At 37.5% G+C, this 20,474-nt stretch overlaps 1 protein-coding gene across 14 annotated transcripts in view; it reads right to left on the bottom strand.

Annotated features, from left to right (window-relative positions):
- The window catches only part of Akap13 (A-kinase anchoring protein 13), a 353,536-nt gene that overhangs the window by 22,178 nt on the left and 310,884 nt on the right, over positions 1 to 20,474 (bottom strand). For 11 of the 14 annotated variants that reach the window (XM_046436733.2, XM_046436768.2, XM_046436778.2 and 8 more), the window contains 9 exons: positions 13,148 to 13,215; positions 12,546 to 12,612; positions 8,346 to 8,481; positions 6,899 to 7,011; positions 6,151 to 6,303; positions 5,068 to 5,318; positions 2,301 to 2,426; positions 2,073 to 2,190; positions 1,096 to 1,344 (listed from right to left, as the gene is read on the bottom strand). In XM_046436733.2, coding sequence (XP_046292689.1) covers positions 1,096 to 1,344; positions 2,073 to 2,190; positions 2,301 to 2,426; positions 5,068 to 5,318; positions 6,151 to 6,303; positions 6,899 to 7,011; positions 8,346 to 8,481; positions 12,546 to 12,612; positions 13,148 to 13,215 — 1,281 coding nt within the window. The remainder of the gene's footprint in view (positions 1 to 1,095; positions 1,345 to 2,072; positions 2,191 to 2,300; positions 2,427 to 5,067; positions 5,319 to 6,150; positions 6,304 to 6,898; positions 7,012 to 8,345; positions 8,482 to 12,545; positions 12,613 to 13,147; positions 13,216 to 20,474) is intronic. The other 3 variants (XM_046436759.2, XM_046436806.2, XM_046436742.2) reach the window with 2 other exon arrangements.

The raw sequence follows: 20,474 nt of genomic DNA, 5'->3' as shown, positions 1-20,474 counted from the left end.
CTATGCTCCTCATTACAGTGCAGCTCCAGCAGTTTTCTTCAGGCCTATTTTCCATTCTTCCCTGTCACTCACTGTGCAATCTGTTTGAGAGCCTGGGCTGTCTACTTCTCCAATTCCATGTTTCCACACTTGCTAGTCCCCACCACCAGGAATAATTCCACTACTACCCACCCTTTTCTCTGTTCCAGCACGTATCAGATTCGATAGCAAGTATCTCTTTCCAAGTAGTTTTGTTTTGATCCCAGATTCATTCATGGTTGAAAACAGTTGACTGCCTGGGGCTTCTGTAATACTGTTCCAAGCATGGTGAGACTCTATGGTAAGACTATGGTAAGGACTCCTCTGATAGCAGTTACCTACATCATTATATCTTAAAGATGAGAGAACATTTCTGGTTGATATGAGTTAAACTTACCTTTAAGGTCTCTGAAGCTGCAAGGCCCTCTAACATCTCTTGGGAACAAGTGTTGTGTTTTCAATCTCACAGATGCTGACTGAGTTCTCCCTCCTTGTAACTTTTTTTCCACAGGCCCTAATCCCACACTGGTCATTCCTCTCATAAGAGAATGCATCTTCCTTAACTGCTTGCACATTTGTATTAATTTTTAATTTTCCCCTTTATTTTTTAAAATCTTATTTTCCATTTTCCCTGACTGCATCATTTCCTTGTTTACTTAATTTTATTTCATATGATTTTTGCAAACTATTTCCAACCAGGCTTTTTTTTTTGGAAGGGGGTACCGCGGATTGAACACTCAACTACTGAGCCACATTCCTAGCCCTGTTTTGTAGAGCCAGAATCTCATTGAGTTGCTTAGCAGTTCGCCATTGCTGAGGCTGGCTTTGAACTTGCAATCCTTCTGTCTCAGCCTCCTGAGATGCTGGGGATTACAAGTGTGTGCCACGGTGCTCGGCTCAACCAGTCTTTTTTGATCTAAAAATCACAATTAAATGATTATTGCTCCTGAGTGATGTTTGGACATAGGCTCCAGAGGAAAAAAAAAAAAAAAAAAAAAACTGTGGTGAATTTTTCCAATAAAATAGTTGGATTTTCTCCTTAGGCACATAGTCAGACACAAGTAAGCTGAGCCTTACCTTTCAACCTTCCAGCAGCACTCTTCAGAAACACGCTTCCATCTCTTACCAGCTTCTTCCGCTTCAAATCCTCCTTGGCAAACATCTGACCACTCTTCATCCTCATGATTGACTTGCTATCTGTCTTTGTATAAATCTCATTGAGACGCACTTTCTTTTCATAACTTGCCACTTTGCTGTCTACAGCTCCAATTACATCCTTCACCAGGTTCAAGGACTGAGTTAGGTCTTCTTGCTCTGCTTCGTTGTCTTTGGAACAAAGAATAATTATGCTATAATGGCTTCCTTCCAGACTAGAGTAGAAGGGGAGGGAGTCCTGCCTTTTTGTTCCACTTCATCATTCACCCTCTGTGGTTAGGCTATCGGAGTGCAGACAACACGCCAGAGGTCACATGCTCCTCTCTCTTGCATTTTTAAGTCTAATACTAAGGAAGGTTAGCAGTTCTCAATAATACAGATAATATGAACTTATATCTCTGTTCAAAATAAAAGAAACCCTACATTTTAAGTAGGGAGGGCTAGGAAGGAGCAACAAGTTATTTATTTCTTTATTTTACCAAATCTTTAACATAGCTAGCTAGCTTGTAATCTTTAATGTTAATGTAAATGCTTAGGAGAACCTAAGACGATAAACCAGCATGCAGTGATTACATGAGAAGCAGCAGCAGTTCTAGCACTCATGGGAAGAACTGGTGGAACTGTCTGACAGTATAGTGATCAGGGAAATTAGCTGCTCAGGGCTCTGAACTCTTTGGAATCAATAACTCCCTTTTCCTTCCTGTTATCATCCATCCTAAGTCTGGTGACATAACATTCCAAGTTTTCACTAAAGAAAACTGTTTTCAAGATAAAGCACAGGCTCTCTTTTAGACGTACTGCAATATGAAACAGCTTTCTATGGTGGTCTCTAGCGCTACAGGATAGAATTTGGTCAACAGTGCAATGGCATATAAAACTGAGTTAAAAAGGAGACTCACCTTTGGTACATTGCAATATTCTTTGGAACAAAACTGGGTACTTAGTGATCCGCTGGGTTACAAGTAATATGCACTCTGGGATCCCAAGTCTCCTTACCACTGAGCTGCTCATCTTCTTCTGCAAGGGAGTAAACAAACTGTTAGGAACTTCTGCACAAGGAAGACTGCAGCTAAAACTGACAGTGATGTATTGCTCTTGATGGAGATTTTCATGTTTCACATTAATACCTTTACAAAGGCCTGAAAACGCTTATCCTTTGTATAAAGATCTTTGAAGTAGTTTACGGATTGGTTGTGTTGCCCACAAAACTTGCCATATGTCTTCTTTAAGCGTTCTGCATTCTCACCCGAAAACTGCAGAGGAAAGAGAATAACGGTTACGCTCTATTTCAGGGGATCATCCTGTAAAAAGTTTCCAGTCCATTTGTAAAAGCTAAGAATGCTTTCTCATAAATTCCCCTTAAAGATAAATTGATAGCAGCTCTGGAAAATGGTTTGGCACTCCATTAAAGGTCAAACACAGAGCTTTCTTGAGACCTACTACTTCTACTCCTAGGTGTATACCCAAGAGAAATGAAAACGTACATCTACATAAAAACTTATGCACAGGGTTGGGGATGTGGCTCAAGCGGTAATGCGTTCACCTGGCGGGGCGCTGGGTTCGATCCTTAGCACCACATAAAAATAAAATAAAGATGTTGTGTCTGCCAAAAACTGAAAAATAAATATTAGAAAATTCTCTCTCTCTTTTCTCTCTTTAAAAACAAACAAACTTATGCACAAATGTTCATAGCAACATCATTCATAATAGCCCCCAAATAGTAAAAAGAATGTCCATCAGTAGATAAAATAAATAAAACATGGTATCCATACAAAGAAGTATCATTCAGTCATAAAAAGCAACAAAGTTGCTACAATTCTGAATAATCTTGAAAACCATTATAATCTTGAAAAAAGCCAGTCATGAAGGACCACATATTGTTTTATTATGTTTATACAGAAATGTCCAGAAGAGGCAAGAGAAAATATATTAGCAGTTACCTAGGATTAGGGCAATTTGATGTTTTTGTGTGAAAGGGAGCAACTACTAATGAGTATGGGGTTTCTTTCTGGAATGATAAAATGTTTTAAAATTCACTGTGATGGTGGTTATACAACTCTGAATATACTAAAAACAATTTAGCTTCACATTTTAAATGAGTGGATTGTTACAGAATAAGAATTTTATCTGAATAAAACTTACATTTTCATGATTTAAAAATACATTTCATGTCTTAAAACTTCGATCTCCTTAATTTAAGGTAAGGGCTGGGTTTTTCTTCATGAGATACTTTTACTTCAGGTAAACAGTTTTAATAAGCCTGTATACCCTTAAATAATTCCCAAATCTGTGCAATCTCAAAGATCCATCTGAAGTAATGTTCATCTTGGGGTAAATCAGTGAATTTTTGTAAGGTGTCTATCTAATTCATGCTAAGCACTGATTTCCATGCACTAAAAATCTCAGACATATTACACTTTACCAAAAAAATCTGAAAAGTAGACTGGGGCTATAGCTCAGTTGGCAGCGTGCTTGCCTTGCATGCATAAGGCCCTTGGTTCAATACCCAGCACTATACAAAAAAAAAAAAAAAAAAAAGAATTTGGGGCGTGGGTTATGGCTCAGCAGTAGAGGGCTTGCCTTGCACGTGCAAGACCCTGGGTTCAATCCTCAGCACCATATTAAAAAAAAAAAAAAAAATTTGAAAAGGACTCAGGGTAGTTTTTCCTATCCCCACTTACCAATGGAGAAACCAGCAGAAAGATGTTATTTACTTATACTCTATATACCATAAAACAAGTGCCCTAAAAGATAAAATCCAGCACTGGTGCACAGAAATAGACACCAGTACTATGATTTCAATCCCAGTGTCAATGATCTTACTAGGGGACGTATATAAATAAATGTAAGGAGCTACAAATGATAATATAAGTCAAGGTTTGGTGAATTGCCTGTTGCAGGCCTTAAAGGCAGAGAGGTAAGGCAGAAAGAGTGGAATGGAAAATGACTGGAAGGCTCTGTTGCAGATGCCCCCTGTTCAATATGCAAATCTGCCATACCAGATTTGCATTTATTTCACAACACGCCTATTTTTACTTCTAGAATAGCAGTTCCCTGAGGCAGAGGTCCAAGTCATGTTTAACATATCTGTGTATTTACCAGATGCTCAGTAAATACTTCAAGAATGAATGAATACAATAATGAGTTAGTGAAATGAGCAGAATGGGCTAATACAAGGAAAAGACAAAATTTCTAATTCTCAGACAAATGTTCCAGCAATTAAGCCTCTGTTCCTTCACAAAAGCAGAGATTTGATGGGGGAAAAAAATACTAATTGTACGTGTGTTATACCTGAAGTTTTATTTTTTTCAAGAAAATTTTCTGAAGAAACCATTAATAGCTGCTTGTGACAAATACATCTGCAAGTATCAAAATAACTTTTAGATAAATTTTCTTAGAGTGGGAGTAAAACCATACCACTATGATAAAAATATCAACAATACATATTTTAGTTATGTATTTCACAGACAGTCTCTTGTTCAATTTTCTATGTTCAGCAGTTTTTTGTTTGTTTTTTTTTTTGTAAATGAGATCCTTCTGATTTGAGCCACAGGGCAAAGGTGAAGATTTCCAATAAGTATTCTTTGATTTCCAACTCTTTTTTACTGTGTTATCTACTGTGTGTTAGGTATTGATATATAACATATTTATCTATATATCACACACACATACATACAGATACTTCCCTTTAACTTTTTAAAATAGCAAAAGCAGAGAATCCCTATTGTTCTTTTTTATAGAAAAGGAAATCAAGGCTTAGAGAGATTAACTTCCCTAAGCTTACACAGGTAAAAGGCAGAACTGAGATGTGAATGTATGGTTCCTGAGCCCCGAGGCTTCACTTTTCCCCCTCACAACAAGTGAGAAGAACCAGAGACCCTTCCCGTGGCTCACCTGATTTACAAGCACATCCCCTATCCTCTTGATAAGAAAGTTCTTTTCACTTTTATCCACCACAGACTCCTTCTTCCGCTCCAGAATCCTCTGAAAGAACTGGCTATGGATACCAATCAGCTCATCCAAACAGGGAAACAGCTTTTCCACCATCTGCTGCTCAAAGAGCAGATCTGTCATCATCCCCCGACTGTACACATCACTCATGATCTTGAGAGTTCGGATGTGATGGAACTCTGTCTGCATTAACTCTGGGAAGGAGGACAGAGATCAACAATTTTTATTTTTAATTTAAAAGAGCATTGTCCTTCAAAGATCAGCTGCTACAGTCATAAGGTTATTTTGGAATTCAATTTAAACTTTAAAACTGGCTCAATAGCTGTATTTTTCCTAAGGTATTCTCATCTTAATCCTCTACTTTTCACATTACCCAACACTATTTTCTGATGACAGGTATACTTAAGTACTGCTTACACCAAGAATGCTTCACTGGATTCAGCACCTCTCATAAATGACTATTTCTGTTCCCTATAAACAACTTATATTTCATCTATTTTCTAGTGTAGCTGAGGAACAAAACTGCACTTTCTCCTTTTTTTTCTTTTTTTTTGGTAGTGGGAATTGAAGCCAGGGGCACTTACCACTGAGCCACCTCCCCAGACCTTTTAATTTTTTATTATGAGACAAAGTCTTGCTAAATTGCTTAGGGCCTCACTAAGTTGCTGAGCTGGATTTGAACTTGTGATCCTCTTGCCTCAGCCTCCTGAGCTGCTGGGATTACAAGGATGTGCTACCATGCTTGGCTCAAAACTGCACTTTCATAAGAGATCTCTTCCTAGGACTGCTGTGCAACTGAGCACTCATATATAAATAAAACACTCAAGAGAATGAAAAAGAAATAGAATAGGGCAAAGGAAGAAAAGGATACAAATAAGAACTTGTTTGTGTACCTCAAAGTTTTTAAAGGAAATCTTTAAAATCTTAAAAATCAAAAGTTGATTTTTCCACAGCCTATCAAATCACTAGTTTAAAAATGTTGAACAATGCAAATCAAATGTAAGCAGAGCAAATGAAGAATCTCACCATAAATCACTTCTTGCCGTTTGACCACATCTTTCTTTTGCTGTTTCAGAAACTTGCCATCCACTATCCGACTCCAAGACTCTGCTTCTAGCTGTTTGGAATCAATCTCAAAGTCTCCCATTAGCTGTCCTTCATTCATGTCTGTACCTACTCCTCAAAATATAAAAAAAATTAATATTAGAATCTTGAGTTTGTGACTTCTAAAAAGCCTAGGTTGGATACTTCTTACGATGATAAATGATTTCTTAAGAAACAAATACTCTGCATTAACACAGGAGTTCTTCATGGAGAGTATATCCTGGTTCTAGAAAATAATCAATGTCCTATTTGGGAGTGACTCAGACTCTACATTCAAGACTGGTTAAGAAAAGATAAATAAAATATAAATCAAACATATGAATAAGAGATGATTCCCACATGAAGCAAGAACTGGAAGGGATCTGCTACCTTTACAGGTTTAATAAAGTAAGCTTATCATGCCACGAGAGCTAGAATTAATAGTGCACAAAAGACTAGGGAAGAAAAGTCATTTCTCCACACAAGGGTATGCCCACATTTAAAGTCAATGGCACAATTAACAACTGGTTAAGGGTGATTACCAATTCATTTTAATGCATTTGATGCTTTACAGACAAATTTAGAGAAGCTTCACACGGTAAGGAAGAGGTAGGCACTATTAACAATGGTGTTCTATGTAAAGGCACATTCTCTACAGAGGCATATAATACAGGCCACAACTTCCTCTTACCCTCATCAGTAAGTGATTCTGTTGACTCATTGACCTTGCTGATCTTATTCAGTGAGTCTGTTGAATGAGACAGGAATTTCCAGGTGTTGGACATGCTCTCATCATTGCCAACTCTGGGGACAAAAAGAAGTACATTCTATCAAATAGCAGTGTTCACACACTTAAAGAAGTACCTGAAAAATTCGAAAACGATAGCTGGCTGAAAGTTCTACAGTGACTAAAGACCAATTACTTACACCAGGCATAGAGCAACAACACTATTCTTAAAGTTTAGTAGCATTTAATATCCTTGCAAACGTAAAACTTTTCAACTCTTTGAGACTTCTTTTTTTTATTTAAATGATAATCAGCAAAGAAAACTTTCTTCACTCATATCATGTACACATTATATAAGAAATTTTGCTATTTAAAACTTATTGCCTAGCCACTACACTTGCCTAAGTAATTATAGACTAAGTGCTATATTCTTGGGACTTTCTCAATCCAACTCACCAGCTTGTATAGTAGGTACCCAACAAATGTACTGCATAACACAAAAGCAAAAGCAATAACAATCACTTAAAACTTCAATTTTTTTTTTAAAACAACTTTTCAAGTCACAATGCGAACCAACTTGATAATAATACAACTTTTGAAAAAAAGACTTATGGAGATAATGAGACCACAAGACAAAAATGTTTTTAAGAGGAGGAAACATTAGCTAGCACAGGGGTTAGGATATACAGACAAAAGGAAATTTTGCATCCTCTTGTTAACTTCCATCAACCTAGGTTAAGACACATGCAAAAGATGTGTCTTACATTTGAGATGATAGGCAAGTAGGCATTTTATCCAAACCAGCCAAAACATCATAATCATTCCTATGCTAACCAGACAGCCAATGCATGAACAGTCAGTGGCCACAGCAACTTTTCAGGAGACCACAAAAAGAATTGAGTGCAACTGAGTGACTGGGAACTTAATGGTAGCAAATGGCCCACAATTTACCTCCATGAAACTGACTTAGAGGCAAGGATAGAAAAATGATTTAAAAAGAAACTAAAGAACCAGGCTCATCTGAGCAATACAAAAGTGTGACATTTGAACATATAAGTGGCTGCAAACAAAAATTCATAATTTAATCATCTTTTCCCCCCATGCCTTCTTATTTGATCTAAAAATCATCCTTTAGAACTTTATATTCTTCAAAAGTTGGGCTGATCATGTACAAATACTACAGCAACGTGGTCTGACAGTAGTGTCTAAAGGAGATCCTTGTCCCAAAATAGCGGTTATAACAGTGCATCATAAGTATAATCCCCATTTTCCTCATCTGTAGCACCCAAATGTGCACCAACCCGTTACTTTACACAAATGTTTCTAAAGAAAAATCTTTTGTCAAATGATGTGATTATTATACTCTTATCACCCACATGTCAATCATGTTATTTTTAAACCTCCTACTTACCCAGTAATGTTCTGAATGGAGACACTTTTGGAGAGCGAGACACTCTGCTGGGACCGTCTATTAGCAAACATTGGGGCAGCAGTGGTTTCATCAGCCAGAAGGACTGCGGATCGAGGGCGCTCCTTGGGCTGTGAGGCTGCAGAGGAAGAGGACACAACTGAAGTCTCATCTTTATGCCCACTTAGTACTGATTCATCTGACAATGCCAAACAGAAGCAAAGTGCTTTAAAACAGATTTGCCCTTGGAGGGTAAAATTGCTACAAAGGTTATGAAGGACAGTTTGGCAGTAATTACTGAAATTGTAAGTACTGATATTCTTTGATCTAGTAATTTTACTCCCTGCCGCCCCCTCCCCCACCCCCAGTACTAGAGATTGAACCCAGGGTGCTCTACCATTGAACTACATTCTCAGTCCCTTTAATTTTTATTTTGAGACAGGGTATTGCTAAGCTGCCAAGGTTAGCCTTGAACTTGTTATCCTCCTGATTCAGCCAAGTTGCTGGGATTACAGGTATGCACAACCAAACCTTGCTATTAGTAATTTCACCTTTAGAACATGTTTAGTCTATAAGATATATTTGTGTATGTTTGAAAGGATGTGTGTCCAAAGTTATTCAAAGAAATATTGTTGATTAAAGAAAAAGACTGGAAATGATACTAATAAGCACCAAAAAAATCGGTCAATAAGTTACAGTACATCATACACTAGAATATTATGCAGCTTTAACAAAATAAAAATATTCTTCATGTACTGACATATACCTAAGATGCAGTAAGTGAAAGGGGGTGGGAGAAATAAAGATGCAAAACAGTACATAATAATAGGCCACTCTTAATGCTTTTAAAAAAGGGAAATCAATAATCCAAGTTAGTATTTACATTAACAAGGCTAACTTTGAGAAGATAAATGAAAAACTAAGAGTGGTTACCTGTGGTATGGGATAGAAACTAAACAATGAGGATAAAGAATCACATGAAAATATTATATATTTTAAAATTTAAACTTAATAAAAATAAGGTTGAAATAACATTAAGAGTAAAAGGAATCTTAGAGGTAACTGAGACCAGTGTTCTTTGGATCATACCATGAAACATCTGTGAAGTGTTTCTTAGGTATAAAATTCCCAGCCCTTGCTGTACTCTGGAGTGGGACTTGGGAGTCTACATATTTTATAGGCTTCTCAAACAATTCTTCAGTTCATCATTTGAGAGCACAGATTCTGACCAATTCCTTTAATTTATGGATTAAAAAAAAACAGGATTACTTGTTTAATGTCACATAGCTAATTGATCCTCCTTCTGCAAACTTCTCTTCAACATAGGCTAAGAGGAAACTGGAACTTTAATTTGCTCAAATGGTCACACAGGCATACATGTAACATTATTTTTCCTTGACAAATGTCAGGATTTTTTTAAACTTAATAAATGTTAATACAAGCATTCATTTCTTCTTTTTTTTCTCTTTGGTACCAGGTATTGAACTCAGGGACACTTGACCAGTGAGCCACACCCCCAGCCCTATTTTGTATTTTATTTAGAGACAGGGTCTCAATGAATTGCTTAGCACCTTGCTGTTGCTGAGGCTGGCTTTGAACTTGCAATCCTCCTGCCTCAGCTTCCCGAGATGCTGGGATTACAGGCATGTGCCACCGCGCATGGCTAAGCATTCATTTCAAATTCAAATTCTATTTAGACAAAGGTGATGTATAGTAAAACACCAGAAACATGACACATTGCATCACAACCAGACATTGCTACAGGAGTCCCAAGAAATGTAGCTGTGGCCCCTGCTCTAGTAGGCCAGAGCAAACAGTGGGTAAAAGAGAACATGCTCAAGTATCAAGAGTCTGAAGTCCAAGTGCTTCAGAAGGGAGTTCAGGGAGCAGACAAAATCTGAAAGGGGGTGGGGGGGAAACCCAACACTAGTTCTTGAAGAATGTGGATAGATCAGAAGAGGACATTCTGAGAAGAACTGTATGAATAAAGGCAGAAATCATGAAGCAAAAAGAAAAGCAGAGGAGGAAATAGGTAGGAGATGTAGGTAAGGGACCAGTGAAAAGGCTGAAGAAGTAGAATGTTACATAAAACTCTACAATTAATAAAGAACAACTTGTATCCAAAAGGTGGGGTAAGAGGATGAAATAATAGCCTTTCCTTGATGGAAAGCAATCCATAGTCCACCCAGGGAAGTCACTTAATATCTTTAAGTCTGTTATTTGTGACAATGATAGAAGCAAAACTTAAGGAGTGTCAACTACTAAGTATTTTACTAGTCTGATTTGTGTGAGTGGGGGCACAATGGGAGGCACACTGCATACTGAATCCATTGAATAGGCAAGCCAGGCAAGTGCCCAACCACTGAGCCTACAGGTATGATTTTATTTATCAGTCAGGTAGGCAGCCTGACTACCCTAGGAAACCTACCATTACCTCCTTTACATAGGAGGAAAATGAGGCACAGAGAGGTTCAGCAGCATTTAAGGTTACACAGCTAATTAGTAGTGGTGCTTGGATTCAAATCCATATAACTAGAATCCACAATCTGTACTTTCAACCAGTATACTGCCTCAGTGGGGTAAAGTAGAAATAAAAATATCTGCGTGTGGGCTAGGAATGTAGTTCAGTGGTTCAGCACTTGCTTAACATGGGCAACCTCCGGCAAAACACACACACACACACACACACACACGAACATTTGTATGGGTCAGAGATAAAAAACCTTGCACACTAGGGCAAGGTGGCTGTGGCTCAGTGATAGAGTGCTTGCCTTGCATGTGTGAGGCATTGGGTTCGATCCTCAGCCCAATAAATAAAGAAAAAAAATATTAAAAAAATGACAACAACCACCTTGCACATAACAGGCATTTTACAGTAAGAGAGTTAATGTTAGACTTGCAAAAGTCACATGGAATGGGTTGGGTCATAGATTTACGTAGGCGTCAAGTCTGGCAAAGCATCTCTTCTAGCCATCTACATGCAAAGATGGATAATCATCAGGCAATATGTTTAAGGATTTCACATTTCCCTGTGGGAGTACAGACTGGTACTTATTCTGGAGTTATCTGGAAGTACTTAGAAAAATAAGGCATAAAGTTATGAATCTCAAGCTGAAGGGGTCATCAAAATCACCTAGGGGGCCTATTAAAACACAGATCACTGGACTCCACCTTGGAATTTCCGATTCATAGATGTGGGTGGATCACAAAAGTATGTGTGTTTAATGGATCCTGGAAATTACTCTATTTTGGGAAAGTCTCTCATAGGTTCTCATAGAGTCAACTAAGAGGATAATCATTACTGCATTATTTATGGTAGTAGTTATTTATATTTAAGTTGGAAGCAACTTAAATATCCTGTTTTGGGGGAACTAGTAATTAAAATGTGATATACACTTTTGAAAGAATATCATGCAGCAATCTGAAATAACAGCTTAAAATAATAATAACATGCATAGTCTCAAAATGATACTGAGTGAAAAATAAGAATAAGACAGGTGTGGTTGGCTCATGCCTATAATCCCAGCAATTTGGAAGCCTGAAGCAAGAGAATTACAAGTGTGAGATAACTTCAGCAACTTAGCAAGATCTTATCTCAAAACATTAAAAAAAAAAAATGAGGGGGTATAACTCAGTGGTTAAGTGACTCTGGATTTAATCCTCAGTATGGGAAGACAAAAAAAAAAAAAAAAAAGGAAAAAGAAAACAAATAATAATATATAAGTCACATTACCTAATTTAAATTTAATGCACAAAAACAACAGATTTTTTTCCCCAAAATACATATGTCTAAAGATATGGCAGATTAGAAAGACATACATTCGATAGTAGGAATGAGATAGGAAATAAAGAACAAAAAATAAAATATCAGGCAAATTCAAAGTGTAGCCTCACATAGACTGGTGAAGATAGCATGATGTGAATGGGAGTGTGTGATTCACTCAACCATGTGTAACATTTGAAGGAAAAAAATGAACCATTTACATAACTTCACTGGGTATACAAACCTTCAAAGAGGATTTGATGGTGTCATATAAAACTATTGGTGAGTGAATTTGTAGAATAAACAGCCTTTCTAGTTAGGTATTCAGAATAGGTATTCAAATCCTGATGAGAAATAATAAATGAACACTACAACAGTACTTATGGTACAGAACCAGTCAGTCAGAAAGGGACTTGTAGGAGGTTGGCTGAGCTACTTACGCTTGTTTCTCATGATGACCGTGGGGAGTGAAGACGTGTCATGGGCCTGAAGGTTCCCTTTGGGCTGCTAAAGAAAAAGAAAGTACAAGAAAATTGCATTGATGACTTAGCCTCTGTCAAGTTTCAAGCAGCCTAGAATAAAAAGTGTGGTTTGGCCTAATTTCCTGGTCTGGTCTTTTCACTGGCTCTTAGCACCCTGCAATACAGCCCGTCACCCCCACTTGCCATCTTCTGTGCCTGTCTAGTGTATGAGGAAGCCAGATGTGTGAATTGCAGAGTAGGTCTGCATATATGGTTAAGAGCAAAATTATTTTAATCAGCAACTCAGAAATATTAAACTCACAGGGAAATGTATATTTAACATGTTTAAGTTCTGGAAGCATTTTCTTTTCCCAGAAGTCTCAAATTCCCAAGCATGTTAAAATCAAGAAGGGAACTGATCATTTTAGAGAAAAATTATTGTTTGATCATTTTGGCTTCAAGGTTGGTACCAAATGATTAAAACAAACAAACCCACTGCAACCTCAACTCTCCCAATTTCTTAGTATTTTGTTAGTTGAAACCCTTTTATTTTAAGCCATCTTTTCACCAGAATGTCTTACTTTCATTTTGACCTTTGCACAGGAGGCCAGACTTTCTCTGCAGCCTTTGTGGACAAAGGCACTGCAATCTGAAAAGAAAGCAGAAACCAAAGTCACAAAAACAAAGCAAAAAGACCCGAGATTGACTTTGCACCACAGCTACAAGGAACCTACAGATTTCCAGATGATGTCACTCACAGGGAAGAATATCATTAATAATGGAAATTACACTGTGCAGTCCTAGGATACAGGCCTGTGATGTTGTTTGGAGGAGAAACAAGAGCAGACGTGACTTCTGATTAACAAGAATAAAAACTCCGGAACTCTTCAGACAGGAAGCTGAAGAACCAACCAAAACTAAAAGTTTCAGTGTCTGCCATCAATATGTATGTCTAAATCACAAGTAAATAAATAATGCCACTAAGAGTGGTTGTAAACTGTGTAGTACTCTATCAAAATACAGGACATGGATCTGAAAATCTACCTGCTTATAATTTTCTGTTTGGGATCTTAAATATCCTGAGCTCCTCACAAACTACTGAGTCAAGAGACATACAAGAAAGGTTATCACAACTACCCCACAGCATTCCTGGGAACCCTGACTCAGCGAAAGTAGAAGATTTCCTGAAAGATAAAGCAGAGACCCCAATTTGCCAAGACTGATTTTTTAAATAAAGTTGTCATATCTTATTGTACATCTTTATTTTATTTACTTTATGTGGTGCTGAGGATCAAACCCAGTGCCTTACACATGTGAGGCAAGTGGTCCGCCACTGAGCTACAACCCCAGCTCATGCCAATATTGATTTTTATCTCAAAATACTTTTCTTACTTCCTTGGCTTACCAGGACCACTGATGTAAAAATGAAGCACTCTGTGCCCCAGAAGGGTCATCACCAGCTCTTACTGCTGCTATGAAGTCGTAAAACACAACTGGACCAAGAGGCCAGAGGGAAAGCAGAAACAAAAGATTTGTCTCTGGGGACACAGATGAGAAGTTTCCCTTGGGAAAGGCTGGATCAGGAAATCAACCACAGATACTGTTTACTAGTCAGTGCTTCAGGAAGTGCTGCAGGTCCTGTCCAGCTTAATGAATAGTCATGGGCCAAAACTGAAGCTCAGACATCTGGACTGCAGGGGTAGGGGTGGCTGGGGGGATTGGAATGACAAGGGAAGGGGAAGACACTAGAATGGCTAAAAAGGAGACTGCCAGAAACCTAAACCCCAAAGGACTTTTCCATTTCTTCTGCAACCACTGTTTCTACAATGCCCATTTGGTTCACAGGTCTCTTCTGAATTCTCCCAGTCACACCGTTCTGGGATTATGTTAGGTTGTTCTGCACTGAGCACTCTTCAGGAGGGATCATTCATACACTGCTAAGACTCTAGCACAGTGCCCAGCTCATGGCACCTAATCACATATCTATCTGTGGAACCTATGCCTGTTTTATCTGAAAGCCAAATGCCCCAACACAGTGTTGATCACAGAATGTGAAACTTATTGGATCAACTTAACACTAAAAAGAACAAGACAAACAGCTGTCAAACTAAATTTAATTTAGGTAAGGTTCTGTTAATCAGTGCAACCCTAGTTCATTCTCCACAGTCCTCAGTTTCCACCTCTATAAAATAAGAGGGGCAACATTTTCCCTTAGTTTTAAATACTGATAAGGATATGAGAATGAATAAAAAAGTCTCATCATTTGCTAACAGATCTAGAAATTGATACACTCACTTTGGTATTTTAGCAGTATGTAACGAAGTGAATAAGCCCATTTTGATATAAAGCCTAGTATCACACACACACCTTAAGGATGTTCTGACAGCATTGTGTGTAACACAGAAAAGCTGAAAATAACCCAAATGACTGAGCAGTGGAACATATCTGACATATCTACAGCTGAATACTAGGGAAGAGCTGAAAGTCAATGATCACAATGGGTTTCAACGTGATGATTACAAAATAGTAGGCACTGTACAGTACCATTTATGTAAACTAAAAACAATAAATAATAAAAAACAATAAATAATAAAATTTTAAAATCTTATGTGAGATAAAATTAAAAATCAAATTACAAATATGCTAAATTCATGATAGTGCTTGGAGAAGAACAGCAAGGAAGTGGGAATTTAACTACAATACCTTCTTTCTTTTTTGCGGGGGGGTACCAGGGATTGCACTCAGGGGCACTCAACCACTGAGCCACATACCCAGCCCTATTCTGTATTTTATTTAGAGACAGGGTCTCACTGAGTTGCTTAGACTCACTTCTACTGATGCTGGCTTTGAATTCATGATCCTCCTGCCTCAACTTCCCCAGCTGCTGGAATTATAGGTGTGTACCACCACACCCAGCTACAATGGCTTATTTCTTAAAAAAAATAAAAAATAATCTGAAGCACTGACAAAATCTTAAGTTTTTCTCCATTTTGATTGGCAGGTATATAGAATGCCTATTAAATTATCCATGTATAACAGTTTATATTAATACAAATTGAAACCAAACCAAACCAAAATTCATTATCCTTCAAAGTTCCTTGTATGTCCTTACCAACATTTCCTTATCTTTATAAAAAAGTAACATCACATTTGTGATAAATTTAAAACAATTTAAAATTAGGTTTTAAATTAGACAATAAGAGAACAAACAACCCAATCAACAAATGGGCCAAGGACCTGAACAGACACTTCTCAGAGGAGGACATACAATCAATCAACAAGTACATGAAAAAATCCTCACCATCTCTAGCAGTCAGAGAAATGCAAATCAAAACCACCTTAAGATACCATCTCACTCCAGTTAGATTGGCAGCCATTATGAAGTCAAACAACAACAAGTGCTGGCGAGGATGTGGGGAAAAGGGTACACTTGTACATTGCTGGTGGGACTGCAAATTGGTGCAGCCAATTTGGAAAGCAGTATGGAGATTTCTTGGAAAGCTGGGAATGGAGCCACCATTTGACCCAGCTATTCCCCTTCTCGGTCTATTCCCTAAAGACCTAAAAAGAGCATGCTACAGGGACACTGCTACATCGATGTTCATAGCAGCACAACTCACAATAGCAAGACTGTGGAACCAACCTAGATGCCCTTCAATAGACGAATGGATTAAAAAAATGTGGCATTTATACACAATGGAGTATTACTCTGCATTAAAAAATGACAAAATCATAGAATTTACAGGGAAATGGATGGCATTAGAGCAGATTATGCTAAGTGAAGCTAGCCAATCCCTAAAAAACAAATGCCAAATGTCTTCTTTGATATAAGGAGAGTAACTAAGAACAGAGTAGGGTCGAAGAGCATGAGAAGAAGATTAACATTAAACAGGGATGAGAGGTGGGAGGGAAAGGGAGAGAGAAGGGAAATTGCATGGAAATGGAAGGAGACCCTCAGAGTTATACAAAAGTACATACAAGAGGAAGTGAGGGGAAAGGGAAAAATAATACAAGGGGGACAAATGAATGTCAGTAGAGGGGGCAGAGAGAGAAGAGGGGAGGGGAGGGGAGGGGAGGGGGGATAGTAGAGGATAGAAAAGGCAGCAGAACACAACAGACACTAGTATGGCAATATGTAAATCAATGGATGTGTAACTGATGTGATTCTGCAATCTGTATATGGGGTAAAAATGGGAGCTCATAACCCACTTGAATCAAAGTGTGAAATATGATATATCAAGAACTATGTAATGTTTTGAACAGCCAACAATAAAAAATTAAAAAAAAATAAAAAAAAATAAAATTAGGTTTTATTATCATATATCCCAGTTACAATATTTTTGCTTTACTGAAAATCTATAATATTTTTGGTGCAATATAAAAGGTAGTGGATTTCCTTGAGAACTTGCCATTAATTCCAATCTGCCAAAGTGACCAGATAGAACACTGTGGATAGAACTTATTCCCAAGTTGGATCCTTCCTGTTCCTCTTCTCCTTGCAAGTTCCAATAGCTATAGGGAATCAGCCAATGGCAGTTTTCAAGAGAGCGAGTGGCACTATCACTTTTAAACAGAGTAGCAGTTTTTAAGTTCTAAGACCAGCGTTTAAGACTTAAAAAAGTTTTGTTAGATGAATCATAAAAGCAGAAATAAAATTTAAATGTATTTCTAGAACTTTTCACATAGATGCATGTTTTCAGTTAATTGAGACATGTCTCCAAATCAACAATCCAGCTGAAACTTTAATATTATGGTCACAAGTCTTAGTGATAATAGTTCACATGGATGTTTGTTAACATACTGAAGTACCTACTTGAAAAACATTCAACTTGTTACTAAGTGTTACTGGACTCAATCTGCAGCTACAGTTTTAGGGCTATGCATGGCTGATTTAGAGACTTTGACCCCTAGAGATATCAACCAAAGTCATGGGCTTGCAACCTTATTCTCTCTCTCTCTCTCTCTCTCTTTTTTTTTTTTTTAAAAAAAGGACAGTTAATAAGAACACAAGAATTAAGTACAAAATTAATAAGAACATAAGAACTGAAAACACATTTAAAACATTTTTAAGCTCTCTGCCACAATACCATGCCATTAGGAAGATCAAACAAGAAATAGCTTGGCCTCTTATTTAAAATTTCCTAATAGCAGTAAGCAATATGCTTTTAGTTTTCAAAATTCTTCAAAAAGGTCTTAGCACAGTAATTTATGGGAACAGAATTGACCTCTAATTAAATTCCTCTGATTAAAAGCAAATAGCCTAAGCTTCAACTTCCTTTTCTTTTACAAAGAAGTATCAAAAGAAAATGGAGCAAACCCCACAGGAGTAGAAACTGCCATCTAACTGTTGCTGCACATATTTTTAACCTCTGCTAAAAACCACCACAGATCTTTGGTGAACTATTATATCATGCATTTAATTTCAGCAGAAAAATAAAACAAACCATTATAGAGACTAGCTTAAGAAAATCGTTTTTACAGAAGAGTGGGAGGAGTAGCTAAGCCAAACTAACCTTACAGAATAGTAAAGGACTGGTTTACCAAAGGAAAGATTCACCTCTGTAAGCCGAGTTCTATGCAGCTAGAGCTCTGGAGAAAGGACTTTTCAGATACTTTGGTCCACTGATTGTCACTAGGGAATATGTTGAGTTCTGTTTGACAGCTAGGGACAGATATGAGCAACAAAATTTATCTGGGAAAAATGATCTGATCCTTGCTTGAGCTACAGGTTAAAGAATTACCTTTAAGGATACAAATATGCAACTTCTTCTGATCATTTCAACCCTAGTCAAACCAAACCAAAGAATAAGATCAAACATTTAAACACAAGCAACTCAGAAATGCATGCTCCAAAATTCTGTGACTTCTTGTTTAAAATTCTTAGGGAAACATGAGACATTGCAAGGTGTGGACTGATAGTGCTTATACATTAAAATCATGTGAGATGTTCTGGTAGCTGGTGTAATAACCACAGTGCTGATGTATAACACAAGAGGAAAGCCACAAAAAAGAGGCAAACTATCTTGGCTGAAGTACTCGTTAACAGCAGTTTTCATAAGAACATTGGTAAACAAAAATCAAACAAAATGAAAGTGTTCTGCTTGAATAAAGACTGGACTTTATTGCTTAGGCTCTTCATTCACCACCACTACCCCCACCCCAAATAAAAAACCTTCCTTAATATACTATATGTATTTTACTATTTCATATGAAAACAAACTCTACATGCCAGAAAACTGTCTATGTAGAGAGCTTTCTTTTCTGATAAAATCCAACCATTACATATTCTAAATTCTTGTTTCCCAATTGATTGTAGTCAATCCGCTTATTTTATTTTTTGAGTAGTGGGGATTGAACTCGGGGGCACTCAACTATTGAGCCACATCCCCACCCTTATTTTGTATTTTATTTAGAGACAGGGTCTCACTGAGTTGCTTAGTGAATCTTGCTTTTGCTGAGGTTGGCTTTGAACTCATGATCCTCCTGCCTCAACCTCCCCAGCTGCTGGGATTACAACCATGCTCAGCTCCACTTACTTTTTTAATCAAGAGAAACAATCTATAAGAAAAGTACTCAGAAACTGCTAACTCAATAGAAAACACATCAACAATAATCTCAATATCATTTAACATCTATTTAAAGTAAACAAACAAACAAACAAAAACCACTAGCAAGATTAAAAAAAAAACCTGAACACAATAAATTCTTTTTTTCTGAAGGACTCTACCATGCTTTCCACAAACCAAATTATCTGTAGCAGCTAGAACAAACAGTTGATTATTTAAGGACAGTTTTACATAATAAAGAAAAAAGAACTAGAAAGACACTATACTCTTTTCTCCATTAAAGTCACCTAATCCTGAAGCAGGAGGGCAGTTTGGGATTAGACAAAAACCTTCCAGGTTTTTCCTATACTTGGAAATATTTCTGACCAGACTCTTTTAGGCTTTGCTTCTACTTTTCCTCTTCATATCAAGAAGCAGACTCTAAGGGAGCTCTAAGGATGCTTTGCTGCTGGCTATTTCTAGTGTCTTCATGATCATTTCTATATTAATCCACAGAAGGGACATGCACCTTTCACCCTTATGACCTCAGACTGGTCCAGGTATAATCCAGCAGCATCAGAAATGCTGGTATGTTTTGAAACATTTCATTCCAATCAATTTCTTAGTATTTGCATGCAGATATATAAAGTGATGGAAGACAGAATTTAAGTCTACATAAACTATCACAAAACATTATCATAATGACTGGTTTTTTCTAAACCATGAGTCAAAACCCGACTGAGCAGCTGCCTGAGTGAAGCTCCACCCAGGGGTCAGCAAAATAAGCTTACATTAAACAAAAAGGACAGTTACTTTCTTCTGAAAGCAACATGGTTTTCTAGGAGGTAGAGGACTAACTGCAGGGACAACGTATTTCCTGAGACTCCAGGGAAGATCCTGAACATGAGAGGGGATGAAGGGAAAGGATGAAAGACTCTGAGTCCCCAAATTACTCATATTTTCCATTTCCAGGCAAGATAACAGATGGGGCTTCATACACATAAACATGTATTACAGGCTTCAGGAAGCCAGGAAAACAAGCCAATTACTTCTGTTCTTTAGGGAAGATGACTACATACTGTTCCTTTGCTTTCAATTTATAAGAGGCAGGTAGCACACTATCATACACAAACCTTTATGCAACCATCAAATGTGGAGACTATTTCAACATTACTACTGAAGTAGGGTGCAAAGCTGTAGTTGAAGCATTGGGTTCCTAAGTTTCTGATGTGGTTTTCAAATTAAAAACATATTTTGAACCTTGGATACACATTAAGGTAACCGTCAAGCCCTATTTAAACTGTTCCTTTTTTGCTACACAATCTTTTCAGATTAAACTCCAAAACATTAACTCTTTGCTTTT

The sequence above is a fragment of the Marmota monax genome, unplaced genomic scaffold, assembly GCF_021218885.2.
Source record: "Marmota monax isolate L192 unplaced genomic scaffold, Marmota_monax_Labrador192_F-V1.1 WCK01_AAM20220418_F8-fsc00005, whole genome shotgun sequence".
In the NCBI taxonomy this organism is placed as follows: domain Eukaryota; kingdom Metazoa; phylum Chordata; class Mammalia; order Rodentia; family Sciuridae; genus Marmota; species Marmota monax.
The sequence above is the reverse complement of the archived record's forward strand: the minus strand, read 5'-3'. Positions and strand labels throughout refer to the sequence as shown.